The sequence below is a fragment of the Mustelus asterias genome, chromosome 14, assembly GCF_964213995.1.
Source record: "Mustelus asterias chromosome 14, sMusAst1.hap1.1, whole genome shotgun sequence".
Taxonomy (NCBI): domain Eukaryota; kingdom Metazoa; phylum Chordata; class Chondrichthyes; order Carcharhiniformes; family Triakidae; genus Mustelus; species Mustelus asterias.
The window spans coordinates 86394717-86416193 of NC_135814.1; the positions used below are offsets into that span (position 1 = coordinate 86394717).

Consider the following 21477-nt stretch of genomic DNA (forward strand, 5'->3'; position numbering starts at 1 on the left):
ATTCAGTCCATTAATCCAGTTCTACTTTTCAGTTAGATGATGTCTTATCTATACACGCTTTCTAACAACATAGAAAAACAGTCTACCATCTATGCAACCATCTATTTGATCTGCACCTCAACTCTATCTACTCACTTTGTTCTGTGTCCCTTCATACATTCATCTAACAAAAAATTATCAATCTCAGTTATATTTACTGAACATCTATGACATTTTGGAGGCACTTCTAGGTTTCTATTACCTTTTTGGGTAAAAAATGCTGACTGATTTCATTCCTGAATGACCTGACACAAGTTCTAAGGTGATGCTCTTTTTTTGATTCCCCCACCAAAGGAAATAAGTTATCTATGTATACCTCGTCAAATCCATTTATGATTTTAAACACCTCAATTGGATTATCTTTCAATCTCTCGAACTCAAGGGAAAAACAAGCCAAATCTATGCAGGTGCAATGTCGGGAGTCAAGTTCGGAGGATCTGAATTTAGTGCTATACGGTTTAATAACCTCGCACAAGATTAGAGAATATATCTTTAAATGCCATATCTCATCAACTGCAAAACTAACCACACCTCTATCACTCACCTACCAACAATTTCTATCTATCACGTCTCATGCCTGACATTCATAGCTTTACTTCCCCCTCATAAACTTAGCAATTTTCCAAATCACTTCCCCCTTACCCCACATTCTCTTTTGATATATTTTTTGAATTGTGGTGTTACATTTGCAGCTTTCCAATCCACTGGACCCAGGGAATTTTGGAAGATTATAACCAATGCATCCAAATTGCTGCATTTAGTTATTTTAAGACCCTAGCAGTCAGGCCATCAGTTCTCGCGGACCTGTCAGTCTTTAGTCCCATTAGTTTACCTAGTACTTTTCACTAGTGTTCTTGATTGTTTTAAGTTCTTCCCTTCCTGTTGCCTCCTGCTTTTCTACTATTCTTGGAATGTTTTGTATTTTCTACTGTGAGGACAGATATAAAATACTTATTCATACTCTCTACCATTTCCTTGTTTCCCATTATTAATTCCTCAGTCTCACCCTCTGAGGGACCAATGTTCAATTTTGCTACACTTTTGCTCTTTACGGACTTTTACTGTCTGTTTTTATATTTCTTGCTAGTTTTCTCTCCAATTACTCCAATTTCTACCTCTTATTTTCTTTAGTTATCCTTTGCTCATTTCTAAATTTTCCCAATCTTTTGTGCTACCATTGATCTTTACTGCTTTGTATATATTTTTTTTAAATTTCATTCAATCCTTAAATTCCTTAGTTAGCCACAGATGGTGTATCCTTCTGGTGAAGTATTTTCTGAATGGAATATATGTTTGTCGAGAGTCATGAAATATTTTCATAAATATCTGCCAATGTTTCTCTAGCTTCTTACCTTTTAACCTATTTACCCAGTCCACTTTAGTCAAATTTGTCTTCATGCCATTGCAATTGCCTTTATTTAAGTTTCAGTCATAGTTTCAGACCCATATTTCTCACTATTAAACAGAATGTGAAACTCTCGTTATAATCACTCTAGTCTAGAGGATCCTTAACGGTGAGACTATGAATTAATCCTGTCCCATTATACTTTACAAGGTCTGGTTGATTCCAGAACTCATTGTTTTAAGAAACTGTCCTTAATGCACTCTAGGAATTCTATGTCAATTTGATTTGTCCAATTTATATGGAGATTAAAATCTCCTATGATTATCATTGTACCTTTCATACAAGCCCCATTATTTATTTACTTACACTCTGTCCTACGTGTAACTGCTGTCAGGGGGTCTGTAAATTACTATCACCAGTGACTTCTTACATTTGCTATTTCTTATCTCCACCTGTACAGATTCTACATATTGATCCTCTGAACCAAGCATCTTGTGATTTATTAACAAGAGGTACTCCACCACCTTTTTTTGTCTTCCTGGCTTTCTGATATGGGAAACACCCTTGAATATTCAATTCTGAGGCATGGTCACTTTGCAACTATGTCTCTGTAATGGCTATCATAGCATACTCATTTATTTCTTTTAGTGCTTTCAATTCATCCACCTTGTTGCAAATGTTGTGAGCATTCAGATAAAGACCCTTTAATTTGATTCACCTTTTTGTTGCCTACTGTGATCTTACTTGCCGGTGCTGGTTTGTACGTTCTGTCTTCCCCTTTCACACTCTTAATTTGTTTGAACTTGTTGAAAGTTTATTTCAGCTGAACATAGTAAAACTACCAAAAACTTCAAATTTGTTCCAGACAATATTTACACATCCTGAATAAAGTATCACTGACTGTTATATGCTTAAATTAATCTTTGTAACTTGCCATCCCATTTCAGTCTGATAATCATTCAACATGTTTTTCAAGGAATTGACTGGTCCAGCACTCACTAACCTCATTACATATTTGTTTGAATACTTGTCATCTTTGACCCAGACAATATTTATAATTTATGAAATGACAACGATAACAGAAACTGACAGTGAAATATTACAGAGTTACCCAGATGTGTTATGAGGTAAGAGAGAGCCCTAATTTTCATTTCACTTTGCCTCATATAATTGTCATTGGAATCACATTCCAAGTCCACCAAGAACCAAACCTCTGTATCGTTATTACTAGCCTTTTCCATGTTTTCAGAAACAACTTTGAACATACAACTTTGAGAGAGGCCACAGACTTAGTTGAGATGACAGGGACCAACGTGAGAGTGAGCAGAGATATGCATTTTGAGTCGGTTTTTAACTGAGAATGGTGAACAAGAGATAGCTGAGGAGGATATTCCTAATCTAGTGTTTTGGGTGAGTTATCAATGCCCCTAACAATCATTTTCCAAAAATCTATAGATTAAGGCGCTCTAAAGGACTGGAATGTGGTGAATGTTACATCTCAGTCAAGAAAGGGAGAAACCGATAAGCCAGGAAAAGATAGACCAATCAGTCTTACCTCAATGTGAGCAACAGAATCCATAAGAAGAGATAACCCTTGTGAGGACATAAAGGGAGCTAAATTTAATAAGCGTGAAAATGGATGAGGGAATTGTAGTGCATTATTATCCCGAGTCTTGTTCCTTTCAGTGCAGACATCGTGGTAACTTTGTGCTATTTGCTCATTATAATGGTTTTAATGCCCAGATAGCATGAAACATATTTTTGATTGGCTGGGCGTATCAACAGAGGGCTTTTTTGTTAATGGCTAATGCCACTTACAACTATATTGCATTGCATAAAATTAGCCTGCTCTGCTTCAAAGGGAAGTGCATTGTGGCTGAAGTATAAGCTGGCAGCCGTGACTTTCACTTGGGAAATAGTGAAGGCTGAAATAACAGGAGAGAGAGCGGGCTCCAAGATTTTCAAACACTGTTTTGGTGGAGGAGGTGAAAAGCAGGAGAGTTATACTGAATCTGCATGAGACCAGGAGGTCCTTCAGGTATACTCAGGTGGCAAAGGGAGCAGATTGTCCTGGAGATCAATGCCAGAAGTCGAGCCTCTTAAATTGCCATATTCTACCAACTTCACCATTAGCATCAACTCTAGTTACCACACCCCATCACTCACCTACCAGTAACCTTTATCAATCAGGATGCATACTTAATATTCATATGAACCCAAGTTGCTGTTGTCATCACTGAAACAATATAAGGAAGTTTCAAACACTTACTGAACTGTAGCAATAGCCAGAAAAAATATCAACCATCAACTAACCTAGTGTTTGATGTTCCCTTTAAATAGTGCAGTTGGAGACAGGCAGGGTGTTCCTTTCTGCTGCTAAATCCATGATCAGCTGTACTAGGTTAAGTGAAGATGTTAGCTACAACATTCAGCTCCAAACATAAACCTTATGTTCAGACCCTTGAGCCTGCCCTGCAACTCAAAAGATCATGATTGATCTGATTGTGGCCTCAACTCCACATTCCACCTACCCCTTAGAACCCATGCCTCCATTTTAGTCAAAAATGTATCTACTTCTGTCTTAAAAAGTATTCAAGGACCTGACCTCATCTCTTTCCGGGGAAGAGAGTTCCAAAAGTTCACAACTCACTGAGAGAAAAACATTTCTTCATATTTCTGGCTTAAATGGGAGACCCCTTATTTTAAAATTGTGTTCCCTAGTTCTCGTCACTCAGCATTGCTTGTTCTGTATATTTCCAGCTGACATTCACTGACACGCACACTGTCCTCAGCTGAGCCAAATCCTGTCCTCAACCAACATACACACCTTTGACTTTCTGAGTAATCCAGGCTACTGGATTGTGGTCAATCCTTATTTCCCTCTCCAATTAATTCACAGTAATCCACATGCCAGGTTGGCTGAGATCATTAGTTGAGTAGATGGAATAGAATATATTTTTATAAGTTTTGTTCTGTATGATTCAATTACATGCTGTTATTGCTTCAGTGAGACAGATTTTTTTCTGTGCAACTGACAAAAGCAGGCTTGGATGTGATGTTAAATGGAAGCCCCACCTTCTCTCCCAGGTGAACATAAAAGATGCCATGACATTTTTCTGGACAGGGACAGGGAGCTTTGACCTACACCTCTCAGTTGGTCAGCATCACTATTAAGGATCAGATCGGAAACTCCAAAGTATACTATGGAGTTAGATTAGACCCCAAATATTTTTGATTTTGACATTAGTGTGAGGATAAGGTCTTACGTTCCTGGTGTGATTCTATTGACCCATGGGAAGCTTTTATTAAAACAAACTTTAAGCATATAGTTTAACTATAACAAAAAGATTTTGCATAACTTTTACCAATTGAAATACTTAAACATGACAAGGTATAATTCTTAACTGCTAGCTATCTCTATTAGTTCTAATTTAAGCAATATTCCCCATAGATGTAAACTCCTCTTCAAAATCAAACAACAGAACTCCAGGGAGAGACCTGTCTTCACTCAGTGGAAAACCAGATAAAGATTTTCTAGCTGTTCCCAAACTTAAACTTCCAAAGAGAGAGAGAGAGAGAGCTGCTGCTCCTTTCAAATTCAAACAACAACTGCCTGCTTGTCTCTCTGTAAGCCTAGCTCTGCCCATTCATATGGCTCTCTCTTCTTGTCAAACAGCCTAATTAAATCCTACTCTGTAATGCCAGATAACAACCCTAAAAATAACAAAACTGTATGAACACAGATTAAAACGAACACCCCAATAATTAGGAACAATTATTCATCCGCAATATCAGCAAGTGGGCTGCCGGTTGTAGACAATAGGCACCATAATCAGAGCTGAAGTATAAAACAGTCCCCTCATGAAAAACATGACATAAATACATTTCTTCAAGACACAGTATCATCACATCACTAAAACAGATTGTTTGACCATTTACTTCATTGCTGTTTGTGTGATCTTGTTTTGTGCAGATTGACTGCCTGCTATGGTTAAGAATATAAGAAACTGGAACAGGAGTGGGCCATCCAGCCTTTTGCATCTGCTCTGCCATTCAATAAAATCATGGCTGTTGTTTTACCGGGAAGGGGGGATTCTTTGGTCCCCTATAGCATGTTTCTTGTGGGGGAATGCAGTGTGCCATTCATAGGAACTTCTGGTCCCACTGGATTGCCCATTGACTGCACCCCATGTCACCGGGCAACCTGCGGCAGGGGTACGCTGCTGGTGGGATCAGTAGATTCCGTCGATGTGAACAGGCGGAGAATTCTGGCCCTTAACTCTATGTTTCTGGTCAATCCCTGTATCCCTTGATTCCATTAGTATCCAAAATCTATCAAATTCTGTCTTGAACATGCTCAACAACTGAACATTTACAGCTGTCTAGAAAATGCCAAAGATTCACAATCCTGAGAGTAACATTTGCATCTCAACTAACATTCACATTACACAAGTACTAGGTCATGGCCATCTCTCATGCAGGAATCATTGGGGGTACAGTTCAAAATAAGGGATCTCCCATTTAAGATGGAGGTGAGGAGGAATTTCTTCTCTCAAAGGGTTGCTAGTGTTTGGAATTCTCCTCCCCAGTAAGCAATGGAGGTTGTGTCATTGCATGCACAGCAGGGAAGGTGACATAGTGGTAAAATCACTCGGCTAGTAATCCAGATGCAGCATGCATCATCAACACCTCATTGGCTATGTGAACTAATTGAAATGATACATTAAGATAATTTGCTTTACACACTTCCCTCCATTTCAACGCTATCACTTAAAGTATCATTACCCTCTCTTGCTAATGGCTCTCATCCCAATGAGGAGATGGATGGCCCACCACCGGTTGGCACAGGGCCATGAGGAGTAAGGGCTTGAGTAGTAAGAGACAGTGGGGCTTCTATAAATTCAAGAGGCTGGTAAACATGGACCACTGCAACAGTAAACATTGGCCCTACCATGGGTGTATCGCCGGCAAAGCTCTTATCTAGAAATGAGCGAGAGGCAATGCCAGATCCATCCTCAGATGCCCTGGGATGTGGGTGCTCACATCTGTGAGCTTCTCCGCTACAGGCTGCATCGGAAAGCATTCTAGAGGAGTAGGGAGGAGCTCTGTTTTCAATAAGATAATGTATTTCCAAGCAAGTGCTAAACCTGGCTTCTGTCTGGATATTGGATTGCCCACACCACCTCCTCCAGATAAAGGACTACCTGGATGGTCAGAGATGTGTGTTCCTCCCATTCACACACTAATGCATGTGAAGACATTGTTCTTTGGCCAGGGTGGTGAGAGCCATGTGCAAGAAAGCTCAATGTGGAAATGATGGCGTTGGACTGGGGTAAACACAGTAAGAAGTCTCACAACACCAGGTTAAAGTCCAACAGGTTTATTTGGTAGCACAAGCTACTCAAGCACAAGAAACCTCATGCAGACACTCTTCCATTTCACTCCACTACCCTCAAAACTCTATAGCGACACCATAAAAAGACTAACTGCATGATCCCTTGTCAGTCACGACCATTCACCCAGGAGGTTGGAGGTTTGTAGTTGCAGGATGTGATTCAAGCACCTGAAATCTCACAGCATCGCTCTTAAAGATAGGCAAAAGCAATGGGGGCGAGCTTCAGCCTGCTCTCGCCTTCCATGGGATTGGTAGCAGGGGCTCAATATCAGGAGAAACTCAGAAATTGCGAATCTCACCAGCAAGATCGTGATCTCTGATTTTCACTGCCCTTCACCGGTAACCTATCAGGTTCATGCTCACAATGGACAGGAGTGTGATTTCAATACATTAACATATATTTCAATATAATTAACAAAATCCCTCACCATATATTCGCCCCAGTTGTATTTTCAAACCTTGCCAATGTGACCTCATGACAGCAAGGTTTACAACAGGTTCACCCTGGCGTGAACCTGTCGTGAGGATCCACCCGGGGGCATAATGGTGAGCATAGCCCCTGGGGGAGAGGGACATGACTGGGCACGGCCCTTGGTACTACACCTTGGCATTGCCCCTGGTGCAGGTTGACACTACCAAGTAGGCACGATGCCAACCTGGAAGTGCCAACCTGTGCCAAGAGGCAGTGCCAGGCACAGATCCTAGTGGGAGCCCATGGCGGGGGGAGGGGAGGGGGGGGCACTCATTCAATTGTGGTTGGGGGAGCGAACGTGGGAGTGGTAGGGTTGCCGGCGATATTCAGGAGGAAGGGGGTTGCTGGCATTGACTGTTTGGTTGGGGAGGTAGGGACAGGGATGTGAAGAGGTCAAATGCTGACGATGTTCGGGAGGAATGAAGGGGTGCCGGCATTGACTGTCTGGGGGAGGTGCAGGGGGAAGGGTGGGGGAAGTGATGCCGGCTCTGGTCACAGGGTGACAGGGGTTTGAGGAGAGTGATGTTGGCTCTGATCATGGCGGGGTTGGGGGAAGGGGGATGCCAGTTCTGGTCGTGGAGGAGGGGGGAGGATGTGGGGGTAGCCCCTGAGATTTCAGTGGTGGGGTGAAAGGGAGGTTATCTTTTCTCTGATTGGGATGCTTTTTTTAAAGCCCCCCAGCTGGACTTTCTGGACACCAGAACATGATGGACGACCCCTGTTTTTTAAAAATAAAGTGCCATTAGACCTGGCAAGATAACTGGTGTGTTTCTCCAGAGAGAAACGTGCTGATTTTCAGTCAGACCCTGACATTTTGTTGTTTTGCAGTAAGATTCCGCCCAATGTCTACACACCTCAAGATGAAGTGAAACTCACCATTTGTGGGCCGCTTATTTAGAGTTGGCAAACCAACCATTCTAATTAACCGTTGGTAGGGCACTTAACTTTGAAGGGGAATATAATTCTGACAAGTTGGCTTTTTTAAATGAGCATTCATGAGATCAAATTTGGGAGAACAAAATTCCTGCTGGCAGGATACAGACTTTTTCCATCGTGCCAAATTTGCCAAGATTCCCACTGCTGGCAGGAGCAGAGATTCCACCTTCAGTGTTTTGTTTTCTTGCTAGTTCCAATGATGACACATTAGAATGGGATTTAACAATGATCATCAACTAAACCACAACAGTTAGTAATGTGTATTTTGGCAACACTGCTCACTCACCTAGAATAGCCAGCACAGTATTGTCCTTCAGCACCTCCATGGAACCTGAGCAGACAAAGTAGATGGCCTGCAGGGCATCGCCCTGACGGATGAGGTATTCCCCAGGAGCACAGAAAGAGGTCTTAATGCTTAAGGAGAGGGATCGAAGGCACCCACGGCTGGCTGATTCAAACAGAGGCAGCTGAAGAATTTCTTTGTTCAAATGCATTGCAATGTCCGCTCGCAGTTCATCAGGAAAATCCTTCAGGAGCTGGAATGGAGACATCATATTTCATTATTAAAATTGATTCAGAATGAAAGTATAGATCCTGATTAAGAATTGTGCATTGTTTTTCAAGAAATTTGTCCCCTCCCAACATGTAGACATTGGCCCGAGTTTTACCGCCCCGCCTGCCACGGGAATCGGAGCGGGCAAGGGGTGGACAATGGGAAGGTCCGTTGATGTCGGGCGGGATGATTGAGGGCGTAAAATCCCACCCATTATCATGAGTTGTACTTCCTTTTATACCCTTTCTAATCCCACAAAGCTAAAATAAGTTCGTAGAAAGGCCTCAGCAGAGCAAAATGGAGTGGATTGGAAAATAGAAACATGGGTATTGCTGTTGAGGTTTTCCATCTTGCACTCATCAGAACAGATTTGCAAGAATACCAATTGTAAAAGGAACAACAATTTATACTGCATAAGAAAAGAGTGCTGACTGGCTAGCAAGCAGACTCTAATTGGTAGAGACATTACAATGGAGATACCACCAGGGAACAGTTAACTGACAAGCTTTTGTTTAAATTCAAACCAGGCAGATTGGCTCTGATTGGTCAAGGCATTGCCATGGGGAATGAACCAGGGAATAGCTGTCCCCCAAGATTTTGCTTGATTGAAAAAGGTGCAAGCGTAGAAATGTTCTTTCTGTCTTCAAATGACAATGCCCTGTGTGTGAATATATGTAGCTTCTAGCATACATAAGTAAGCCACACTGTGAGCCCAACTTGATAATTTTAAATTGGTCATACCCTTTAAAATTTGGTATTCTTGCGAATTTGTCCTGATGAGTGCAAGACAAAATGCTTTGACAGCATGTCTCTTTTCAAAGCAATACTCAAGTTTGTACTACCAAATAACCAGAAAATAGAAACTTGAAGAAAACAGAAGCAGGATATATAAACTTAACTGGTGATGTGAATCAATATTGTATAACATTTTTATGCGCTGCAAATTGAAGTATACCAGTTTAGTTCTGTATGGCGCTGTCAGGTTTTTCAGCAGGTTGATAAACTATTGCCAACCATCTTATGTTCTTCATCTATACATTCAGCCAACTGTGCAAGTTTTTGGCACAAGTAGAAGACAACATGCTATGTACAGATAATAATGCTTACCTAACATGATGGATGGAATAAGCCATCAGAGTGTTTATTTTCTCCCTTGCAAAGTGCAGCAAAACATATGGTCAAATATTGAATGTGGGAGAGAAATATGATGATAGCCCAAATATAATGCAGCAGGATTCATTCAATATTTCAGCAACTCATAACCTAATTTCCTGTATTCCTATAGGAAATATTCAACACAGTCACTGTTATTTAAGTTACATATGTTTTGGTGCCTCCTGCATTTACAACACTTACATTAAAATCTGTCTACAATGAAATATTGACTAAGTGTGAAAAATGAGGTGACACATTTGCAGACCACTTGCTGAATTCAGGCATAATAGCTTCAGGGTTCAGTGTTTTGAATCCTAAGGATTGAGAACTTACTGTGTCTTAAATCTGTGCCATACCACTCTGCAACACAACATGTTGACATAAGTGCCACTGAACAAGAAACTAAAAGGGTGTACAATTTCCCATATAGCAGCTACAATTAATATTGCATTTACTAAATTACATTGTGTAAAGGTTAATTAATTTATTTATACTGCACTTTATTATTGAAATAACCTTCTTCTCAAAGATGTGGTTGAGCTAGATTTTATTATTAAGAAATGTTGCATTGATGCATAAAAGTCTCACTCAATTAATGTGGCCTTATTCTTTCAGCTTGCCCATTGTATACATGCATGACATTACAGTACTCCTATGACAACATGCAAAGGTTCTACTGCCATCTCAACAAATGTTTTTCTCTTTCTTATTTTCTAGTTTTCTAGATATTAATTATTGCATAAGACGTGGTGATGCAGAGAGTGCTCGGATATGGGTTTGTCCTAACAGCAGAACAGGAGGGAAGTGGGGGGTATGTGCTCCATCCACTAACACCCCTCCCCGTTTCCCCCCGCAATCTGCCCATTTTCCGCCCCCATCTCCCACTCCCATATCCATTGGGCCACAGTTGTGGCTGCTGGTCATTCAGTGGAAGAGTTGTTCCTCCACAATCTGGCCTTCAGAACAATGTAGTTCCTCCCCCTACATTGCCAACTTCCACTCTTGATGCTGGGCACTGCCGCAGACTTATTTTGGAGGGTCTCCCATTAGACTTCCAGACTTCATGAGACTACGCTCCATTATTAATTCAATGTTGAGCACACACTCTGGCCTATAATTAACTTGCTTTACAAAAATTACGTCAGGTGTAAGACATTCAGACAATATGAGGTCGGGACCCTGAAACTCATTCAATGTTTGGATCCCAACCCTGGAACAAAAAAAATCCTCTGGGTCTCATTATCTAAATAACAATGGTGACTGAAAGGTTCTGTGGAGAGAGAATAGGGCCAACATTTTGAGTCAAGTTGACTCTCCGTTGAAGGGTCATCCTGACTGACTCAAAACATTGGCTCTATTCTCTCTCCATAGATTCTGTCAGACCTGCTGAGATTTTCCAGCATTTCCTGTTTTTGTTTCAGATTCCAGCAGTCACAGTATTTTGCTTTTCACTTATCTGATTGAAAGGTTTTTTTTATGTTACTACAAGCTGGAAATGTAATTCATTCAATCATAAAAGAAACCCTTCATATTGAAAATGTGTTGCCTATGCTGGTTTGCACTTACTTAGCTTCATGACACTATTGCTGACTTTATTGTCTTCCTTCCCCACAAAAGCTACTGCAACTTCAGTTGACTCAAAGAAATGGAAATACAAAACAATGCAGCCACATGTATAACAGCATAGTTCAAGATAAAAACAAAACTCCAAGAAGTGTGCACTGCTTTGAACCTGTGGAATAAGTAGGTCCTCTACAAAAATCATTTTTTATAATAATAAACACGCTGTTGTTACAATAAGTCGACAAAAATCAGAAGTGCCTGAGAGTCCATCTTCAAAATTAGATAGGATGCATTGACAGCACAGCGTGTTATAAATTTTTTGGGTGATTTCACTCTGATGAAGAAAATCTTTGCAAATGCAGTTTTCAACAGTACTATCTTGGAAATAAATAAAAGATCTTTACAAGATTGTAGGATGCTAACGCCCAACCAAGGTCGAGGTAATCAAAACCTGTAGACTTGCAGCAACTCATAGTGAAAACTGGTAGACCGTTCACTCCATATGTCCTTCAACAATAAAGATAATTCACGCTGTTATGGATTTCCATTTCCTCTGAGTAGGGCTTGAATACTGGAACAATTCAAATATAAATCCTTCCTTTGACCTTACTACATGCTTACTCATCACCTTACTTTAAATTTAGGAAAATGAATTGACTTTTATTCTTTACGCTATTACCAGTACTAAATTGGTGCCATTAGCCTTTGCCTACTATCTTTTCATTTTTAATCTTTCTCTTTCCCTCCTTCATAACCCTTCAAATTGAGATCAAATTAAACCTTTAACGAATGCTTGAGTTATGCAGGTACACATGATTACGGTTACGGTTAATTCATTTGCTTCCATTAATACCACAAAAATGATCACAGGCATGAAATTCAATCACTCCAATTTTCTGGCATCTTACACCCACCACACCACCCATATTTCACACTGCTCAAATGTACCACACTCCTATGACTGACCCGGTACCACACCTTAACACTCAGGACTCACGCCTAACATATTTGTGCTTCACCTCACTTACATGCACCCTTGAAGCATATGAGCCTCAAACACACCTCTCACTGACTACCCTGCCTCCAACTATTCACAGTAAGAAGTCTCACAACACCAGGTTAAAGTCCAACAGGTTTATTTGGTAGCAAATACCATAAGCTTTCGGAGCGCTGCTCCTTCGTCAGATGGAGTGGATATCTGTTCTCAAACAGGGCACAGACACAGAAATCAAATTACAGAATACTGATTAGAATGCAAATCTCTACAGCCAGCCAGGTCTTAAATGTACAGACAATGTGGGTGGAGGGAGCATTCAACACAGGTTAAAGAGATGTGTATTGTCTCCAGACAGAACAGCTGTTCAGTCCAACGCCGGCATCTCCACATCATGTCCAACTATTCAGCCATTGTCACCATCACTCAAACACAGTGATTCATAGTCAATGACATTTTTCCCTCTCTTTTGCAGGAGGTGGTCACCCACACAGGAGAGAAAGTTAAAGAATGAGTAGAAGCACGCAGAAAATGCATCGTCTCATCATTCTGGAGGAAATAGTCTTCAGATCATGGATAGCAGCGCCACAGATCCAGTGGCATCTGGTGTAATGGAGGACCTCCTGGATGACGGAAAGTGCTGGCTTATGCACCTTCTACACTAACTCCTCATCCTGAAAGATGTCATGAAATGGAAACTCACATGAAGTGACCATGGAACTTCTGATTTCCTCTACCAACCCCTTGTGCTTTTGTGTTTTCAACTGGCCAGGAACAGCCAGCTGTTCAGCCTCTCCAGAAGCAAGTTAAAAAGCAAGAGGAGGACAATGTCTGGGAGAAGAAGCACAATCATTTAGCCTAACACTCTCTGTCTCCATCTCAGACCCTGTGTGTATCTTAGAGGCTAGTTTAAAGTCAGGATTTTGTCATTGAACATGAATGGACTGTAATCATGTCAGGGATAGGTCAATTCATGTGTGAAGCCCCCAGAGGGTGAAATCCTGCAGCAGTTGTTCTGCAGATGATCTCATTGGGATGGCCTCCAGCACAATACTGATAACCATGCACATCAAAATATCTGCATTTACAGTTCTGCCAGACAGCCTTCAGATACTGTCGTGGAACATGGAGGAGGGAGAACAAGGAGAACATGACACAGGGCATGGTGCAAAGGTCAGAGCCTATGCTTTCCACTGTGGAAGGTATGGGCACCTCCAGGACACCACTGCCAGATAGACACATGATAGGTTTGTCTGCTGGTCACTGTCTCAACTTCTACTGCAGCACAGACAGAGTCTTGCCAATGTATCAGTGCTGCAGTGCACATACAGACAAATATCATGAGATCTCTGGCAGTTGGCTGAGGATAAATTCCCACCTATTCTGTATGTAACACCTCTGTCACCTCCTGGTTACTTGTATGAATGGCAAACTGTAAGTCTTTGCTAAAGCTGCCATGTAGCGGTTACAAAGAAGAGGGAAATGATGGCTTTCCCTTGCAGTGGGCGAGCCATCCTCACCCTGTCTTGAAGCTCCACGTTGAATGAGGTAATGCAACTTCATCATTAACTCCTTAGTGAAGCAAATTCTGCTGAAGCACTGCTCATTGCAAGGTATGAATGGTGCTCCTAGAAGACCATCTTGGGGTTGAGACTTCTAGGTGAGCCTTGTTGTAATTTGCCTTTTAAGAGATATCAACATGACATCACTAAAAGGGAAATGTGTCATGTGATCTCTTTGTTTCACTTTTGCTTTGAGCAAAGCGCACGTTCTAATGCCTTCAAGCTTTATACCTATGTATAACAGTTCTTGTGTACCTAGTCTTAATAAATGAACCCACAACATGTTTACCCAATCCCTTATGAGCATTTAGTAATGTGTGTCTTGTACAGTAAATAAGTCCAAGGTGTTATATCATTATAACACAATATTGTAACCAGCAGTGGTAAGACCGGTAGCAGCAAGGTTAAATACAGGTGCGATATGGTTAACAGCATTAGATTGTGTTATATGACATGAAAAGGCCATAGACATTTTGGTCAGACCACAACAAAGTTGCAACATTGGAGTGTTTTGAAAAAGCAGAATGTTGACTGCAAAGGAAAGCTTTGAAGATACAGCTCCAAGCAAATGCTCAAATGAAGGGCTGGTCGGCAGATGGATTCCTTGTGGTGAGATAGCAGCGCACAGCTTGTCAGTTCCATGAATGGGATAACATGTCAAAGCAACCAGTAGCGGGTTAGCTCAGTCAAGAAAGACAAGTGTGTGTCAGATTGGTGGTGAGGGAGAGTCAGACAGACAAAAAACATAAAAATTGCCATAAAAATCAGACCAGAGAAGGTTGTGATCAAAATGGATGGCTTTGGGAGTCACTGAACAACTAGACAAGCTGAGCTAAAGGATACCCAAAAGATATGGGCCGGAATCTTACCACCATTCATGCCGGCGAGATTTTCCCATCCTGCTGCAGTGATGGGGATTTGGTTGGCCACAAATTTCCGACTTTGCTGCAGTGGGAGTGTGGCGTGAACGGTAGGTAAGATCACGCCCATTGGAACATGGGTTCAGGTTAAAGTATTAATTGATTAAAGTTCATGTCATTTCGACAAAAACTTACAGATGATGTATGCAATAAGATGAAGAGTGGTGAGTGAACACCTTTCACACCATCAATCTAGTAGAAAACATAGATATTGTCACAACGTTCAAAGTGTTTGCCAATATTTGAATGAGCTGCCCTAAGAAAGTTGATAACTATTTGGTACTGGTCAAGATTGAAACAGGGACAAGTGTCAACACACTATCTCTGTGAATTTTGAAAGACATTTCTACAGACATAGAAAGCCATGGTGAAACCTACTGCTGTGAAACGTTCATCATACAATGGTTCATTAATTCCATGCGTAATTTCCATAGTCCTAGAGTGCAAGTATAATCAATCCTCCCGGGTGTCACAGAGGTTCTACATCATGAAAAATAAAGGCCCAGTGATTGCAGGTCTATCAGCATGTCGTAACATCACACTAACAACAATCCATGGATCAGACCAACAAGACAGATCAGCCTTAGAAACTATTCCTATTATCGCAGTTCACGACCTAACATCAAAATACCGAGAATATTTTGACAAAATTGGCAGTTTCAAGGAAAGTGCAACATGGCACTTACAGGAGAATGTAAGTCCGTCAGTTAATCTGGTACATTTTGCACAACACAAATGCCAGCAGCAACAAGAAGAAATGTCAAAAGATTCTACTCTGCAGAAACTATGGAAAACCATCATTGGAGGATGGCCTGTTTCAATACAACGTGTCTACGAACATGTGAGGCCATTTTGGACTTTTTGGGATGAGCTAGGCATCTCTTGGGGAGGGGGTCATTTTTAAAGGTAAACAGATCATCATCATACTGGAGTCTTTGTGACTTGATGTTCTTCAACAACAGAGTGGCATGGTGGTACAGTGATTAGCACTGTTGCCTCACAGCACCAGGGACATGTGTTCAATTCCAGCCTTGGGTGACTGCCTGTGTGGAGTTTGCACATTTTCCCCATGTCTCTGTGGGTTTCCTCCAGGTGCTTCAGTTTCCTCCCAAGGTTAGGTGGATTGGGCATGTTAAATTGCCCCTAAGTGTCCGAAGATGTGTAGATTAGGTGAATTAGCCATGGTAAATGCGTAGAGTTGTGGAGATGGGGCAGAGGGGAGGGCCTGGGTAAGATGCACTGTCAGAGCATATGTGCAGACTTGATGGGCCAAATGGCCTCCTTCTGCACTGTAGGGATTCTATGGATTCTATATGGTCTCACCAATGCCCCTTACATAACATAACCTTCCTGCTTATGTAATCAATTCCCCTCACAATAAACAACATTCTATTAGCTTTCCTAATTACTTGCTGTGCCATTTGTGATTCATGCACTCGGACACCCCAGATTCCTCTGCACCTTAGAACCCTGCAATCCCTCACCCTTTATCTAATAAGCTTATTTTCAGTTCTTCCTGCCAAAATGGGCAATTTCACATTTTCCCACCTTATATATATTTGTCAGATGTTTTCCACTCACTCAATACTTACGTCCCTTTGTAGTCCCCTTACAATATCTATCTTATACTCTAACATTCAGGGTTGAACTAACAGGCAAACATTGGTAAAACACACTACACTGTACACTAAATGGGAAATACAACCAAGACATAGCCTATGGATTTGTCAACAACCAGATGTCAGTAAACATTGTAAGTTTAGCTATCTCTTTGAAACTCTGTCTCTTTCAAAAGGGATTCCTGTTTTCACCATTGATGATCTCACCTTGGAATTCTCTCCAGAAGTGGCTCCAATCTGGACAGCCTCAATGATAGTCAACCTTGCAGGTTTTCAATCTTGTCTCCTCAGATTCTGTTCTCCAAGATTCCAGGACCTGCATTCAAGCACCAACTCACAAGCACAACTTCAACTCTTTGGCTGTGCTGAGCAGGACATTACTGTTCTAAAGGGGTACCTAAACCCCAACTGCCCAGAGCATGGAATCACCAACCTCCTGCTGCCTTTTTGGATCTTCAGGGCTTCTCCTAAGCCCTCTTTGATTGCCAGGGCTGCTCCTGAGCCGTCTTCACTTAAAAGTCTTCTAATTGCAGCCCTTTTCCTGTTTGAAATTTCTTTCTCTAGTCATTTTTAACTTAACTGGGACCTCTTCCTGTCCCTGTCCCCTGTCCATGACTCTTCTTTTGAGACTTCTCCCTGTCTTTCTCCTTATCTCCTGCCTTGGACACTTGTCTTCAATTGCACGCTGTTTCCAGTCACATGATATGGGTTTTCATGCCATTTTCCCTTTCTGCGCATATATGCTGGGCCTGTCCTCAATCCAAATAACTTACACTGCTGAACTATGCAGGTGTAGCCTGCTCCAAGTCTGTGCATGCACGGAAACTCTAAGGCTGTGTGGACTTGGAGTTCCTGACCTCTGCTCTTGATGAGTAAATAAGTTGACTTTCATAATACACTAATTTTTGGTCCTAAATGTCAGAATCCCAGAAGGAACACAAGGAAGAGTATGTTCAGTTTCTAGTGAATTTATAAATGATGATAAAGCTCCAGAAGTTTTCTTTGAAAATGTATATGGAGCAAGTCTGCTCTGGGCAATCTGCTGTATTTCTAAAGCTGTGACATTAAATTTAATCATACTGGAGATCTAAGGAAAGATATCTCAATTATTTCTGAATCTACAACTGTGGAATTACAATCATATACCCCAGGGACTGTATTCATACCCATCAATTCATCAGCACATCAAAAAGATTACAGATGGATTGAAAACCAACATCCTTTTGGTTGAAGTATCATTGTAACATGGAATGATAATAGTAGAGAATGAGTGTGTTAAGTGTAACCTTATTATTTTCATTAACATTAGTCTACAGTTAATACCCATTATATATCTGCATTTAGGCACAATATAGAAAGAATATTATAAAGCAGGCGTTTACATGTGATTTCTATTGGTTACAGTAAATTACATCAACATCATCTTGTGGATAGGATATTGGTGTGTGGATAGGCTGGAAAGTTGGGCGGGGATCCTGGATTCGGGATTCGGTCCTGGACCGGGGGGCGGCGCGGGCTTGGAGGGCCAGGGGGCCTGTTCCTGTGCTGTATTGTTCTTTGTTCTTTGTCTACATCAATGGGGACAAAATAGAAATGGTCGAGAGCTTCAAGTTTTTAGATGTCCAGATCACCAACAACTTGTCCTGGTCCTTCCACGTCAGCACTATAGTTAAAAAAGCCCACAAGTGCCTCTACTTTCTCAGGAGACTAAGGAAATTTGGCATGTCCGCTACAATTCTCACCAACTTCGACAGATGCACCATAGAAAGCATTCTTTCTGGTTGTATCACAGCTTGGTACGCCTGCTGCTCTGTCCAAGACAGCAAGAAACTAACAAGGGCCATGAATGAAACCCAGTCCATCACTCAAACCAGTCTCCCATCCATTGACACTGCCTACACTTTCTGCTGCCTCGGAAAAGCAGCCAGCATAATAAAGGACCTCACGCACCCCATTGGGAAAAAGATACAAAAGTGTGAGATCATGTACCAACCGAGTCAAGAACAGCTTCTTCCCTGCTGCCATCAGACTTTTGAATAGACCTACCTTGCATTAAATTGATCTTTCTCTACACCCTAGCTATGACTGTAACACTACATTCTGCACTCTCTCCATTCCTTCCCTATGTACAGTATGCTTTGTCTGTATAGCGCGCAAGAAACAATATTTTTCATTGCATACTAATACATGTGACCATAACAAATCAAATCAAAAAAATTAACAAGGGAAGTAATTGCACTCATTGATTTTAGAAGAAGTTTTGTATATTTTTTAATTAATTCCCATACAATGCCCCGTAATCTCTATTACAAATGAATATTTTCTGATAGGTAGAATTTCTGGAAGCAGTAAGATTATCATGAATTAGCCTACTAAAATTTATTTTACTGATTCAGTTACAGATATAACATCAATTAAACATAGAAACACAGGACAAAATCTTACCATAAAATGGCAGTGTGTTGTTTCTGGCGAGAAAACAGGTGTGTTTCTCTTCAGAGAAACCGGTTGGTTTTCTCTCTAGATTCTACCACACTCTGCCAAACAAAATCAAGGGGGTGTGATACATGCTGTCATAGAGGGGAGTAAGGTTTAAACACGCAGACAAAAACCGACTGCTCGGAGATCGGGGCGCCAGCTTTAAAGGGCACCCCGATCAAAACCGCAATACCCACCACTGAGGCCTCAGGGGCTCCCCTTCCCGACCAGAGCGGGCATTCACTCCGACGCCCCCCATGATCATTGGCCCCAACCTCCCAGCGATCATCGGCCCCTCATCCCCCGGGTGCTGTACTTACCTTTGTGCCCCCTGGGAGACCTCCATGACATTTTCACGTCTGTGTGAACCTATTGTAAACCACCCTAATATGACATTGAGTGGCCAAGATACAGCCTGGGGGGAGAGATGGGGTGGGGGAGGGGGTTGTGGGTTAACCTTATTGAAATACATGCAAAGCAGGTTCATGCCCATTATGGACATGAACCTGATGATGTCGCCGCTGAGAGGGAGGAAAAATTTGAAGTCGCACTCTCACCGGCAACTTCTGGAACTTGATCTCCCACTGGCAACCCCGCATGCGGGGAACACGGGCCCAAGATTTCGCCCATAGAAAATAAGAGCAGGAGTAGGCCTTCCCCCATATACTTTGATCCCCTTCACCCCAAGAGCTATATCTAACTTGTTCTTGAAAACATACAGGAGGTGATTCTTCCAAAAAAATTCTAAGTGCCGAATTTTCGAGAAAACTGGAGTAACTCCCGCTGATTTTTTTAGTGTGATTTTCAGAATGAATCTCCCACATTCTGAGCACTGCAGAGTGCCCTAGTGAGATTCACACTGAAAATCTGGGGGTGGGGCTTAATCCCACTGGAGAGGCTGGCAGCATAGCGGACATTGGCGCATGTGCAGTGGCCCTGCATTGCCAGTCTCTCGCTTGCTGGCCAGCTCGATTGCTGGCCAGCCCCGCGACCCAGCATTGCTGCCCTTCCAATACCCCCACACCTTAATCACTGGCCTCCCAGACCCCTCCGGGACAGGCCCGATGTCCACCATCCCCCCAGCCACCCGAGTGGGCATGCCCCCTTACCCCTGACCTCCTGGCGGGCCTCCATGGCCTCTGTTTCCTACAGCAGGGTCAGGTCGTCTGTTCCCCGTTAGTGGGGAGCAATAGTAAACCCTGCTTGGGGTGTGGGGGGGGGGGGGGGGGGCGGGCAGAGATGCTATTTGGCCTGGAGACTTCAGTCCCGGGCCTGCTAATGAAATGCGAATTCAAATTTAATGATTTAAATCAGCTCCGTAACGATTTCTGGTGCGGAGCTATTTACTCCAAAAATCTTGGAGCCGGAGAAGCGCAGAGGCCGTGGCGCCCAGCGGGGAGCCGCAAAAGAGCCTCTGCTCTGCTGATGTCTCCCAGCCTGTTGCGCTGTGCGAGCAGGCTGGGAGAATCGCCCCTACAATGTTTTGGACTCAACTCTTCTTTCTATGGTAGCGCATTTCACAGGCTGAGGATAGGGCTCCATCTTGGGCAATGCAATAATTTGGGAAATTATATAAGTTAAACTGCATGCTTGAACAGACCTCTCTGTCCAAACAAGTCCGTGGTCTCAGGGAAGTCCTTGTCGTTATTGAGTTACAGAAATTTGTGAATTACATTTAAAGTTACTTCTGTCTTTAGAAGATCATTGAAATAAGCAAATAAATGCAACAATGGTTGACTATTGGCCCAGACTTAAGAGGATGTCAGTGCAAGATGTTGGACAGGAGCAGGAAATGTGTACATATAATTTATTCAGATGTGTAAATTTGCTGGGTAAACTGGAAGCCTGTGTTTCAGGTTGGGTTGACAAAAATGATTGGATTATATTGGGTTGAATTTTCCCACTGTCACTGAGCTCAGTTTTGTGAGTGTGTGGGGTTGATTTCAATGGAAGTGTGCTCTGCATGTTCCCACCTCTGAGTGCTTTTTCCAGAGGTATGTTTCCATTAGTGGCAGCTACCCACCCAGTCACGGTGGGTACTCAGTTAGAGTATTTAATAGGGAAACTGGTCTCCATTTTGGCAATGGGTGGCCCATGGGCTCCCTGGTGTGTCAGGAGTCCACTAAAGAGCATAGGTGGCTTCACAGTAGGAGATCTAAAATGCAAAACATTTGAGGCCTTTTATTAAGCTGCCAGTGCTAAATTGCAGTGCTCATGCTGTCCCAGGCAGAAGGTATGGCATTGCAGCTACTGCAACGATACTAATGTCGCTCTGTGCCATTGTTGTACCTGCTGCAATGGCAGCTGCTGTCATGGTGCCACTGTCACTCCTGCTGCTGGCTGCTCATAGCGCCATCTGGAGGCACCATCCATGCACCAGTCTGATTGGGCCACCCCAACTCTGAAACCTGGTCACTGCCTCTAATTGGACACTGCTTCTTTATTG

General features: G+C 42.3%; 1 protein-coding gene across 1 annotated transcript in view; it reads right to left on the reverse strand.

Moving 5' to 3' along the window:
• The window catches only part of kcnh3 (potassium voltage-gated channel, subfamily H (eag-related), member 3), a 717440-nt gene that overhangs the window by 104730 nt on the left and 591233 nt on the right, over window positions 1–21477 (reverse strand). Inside the window, exon 10 of the mRNA XM_078227725.1 lies at window positions 8474–8723. Coding sequence (XP_078083851.1) covers window positions 8474–8723 — 250 coding nt within the window. The remainder of the gene's footprint in view (window positions 1–8473; window positions 8724–21477) is intronic.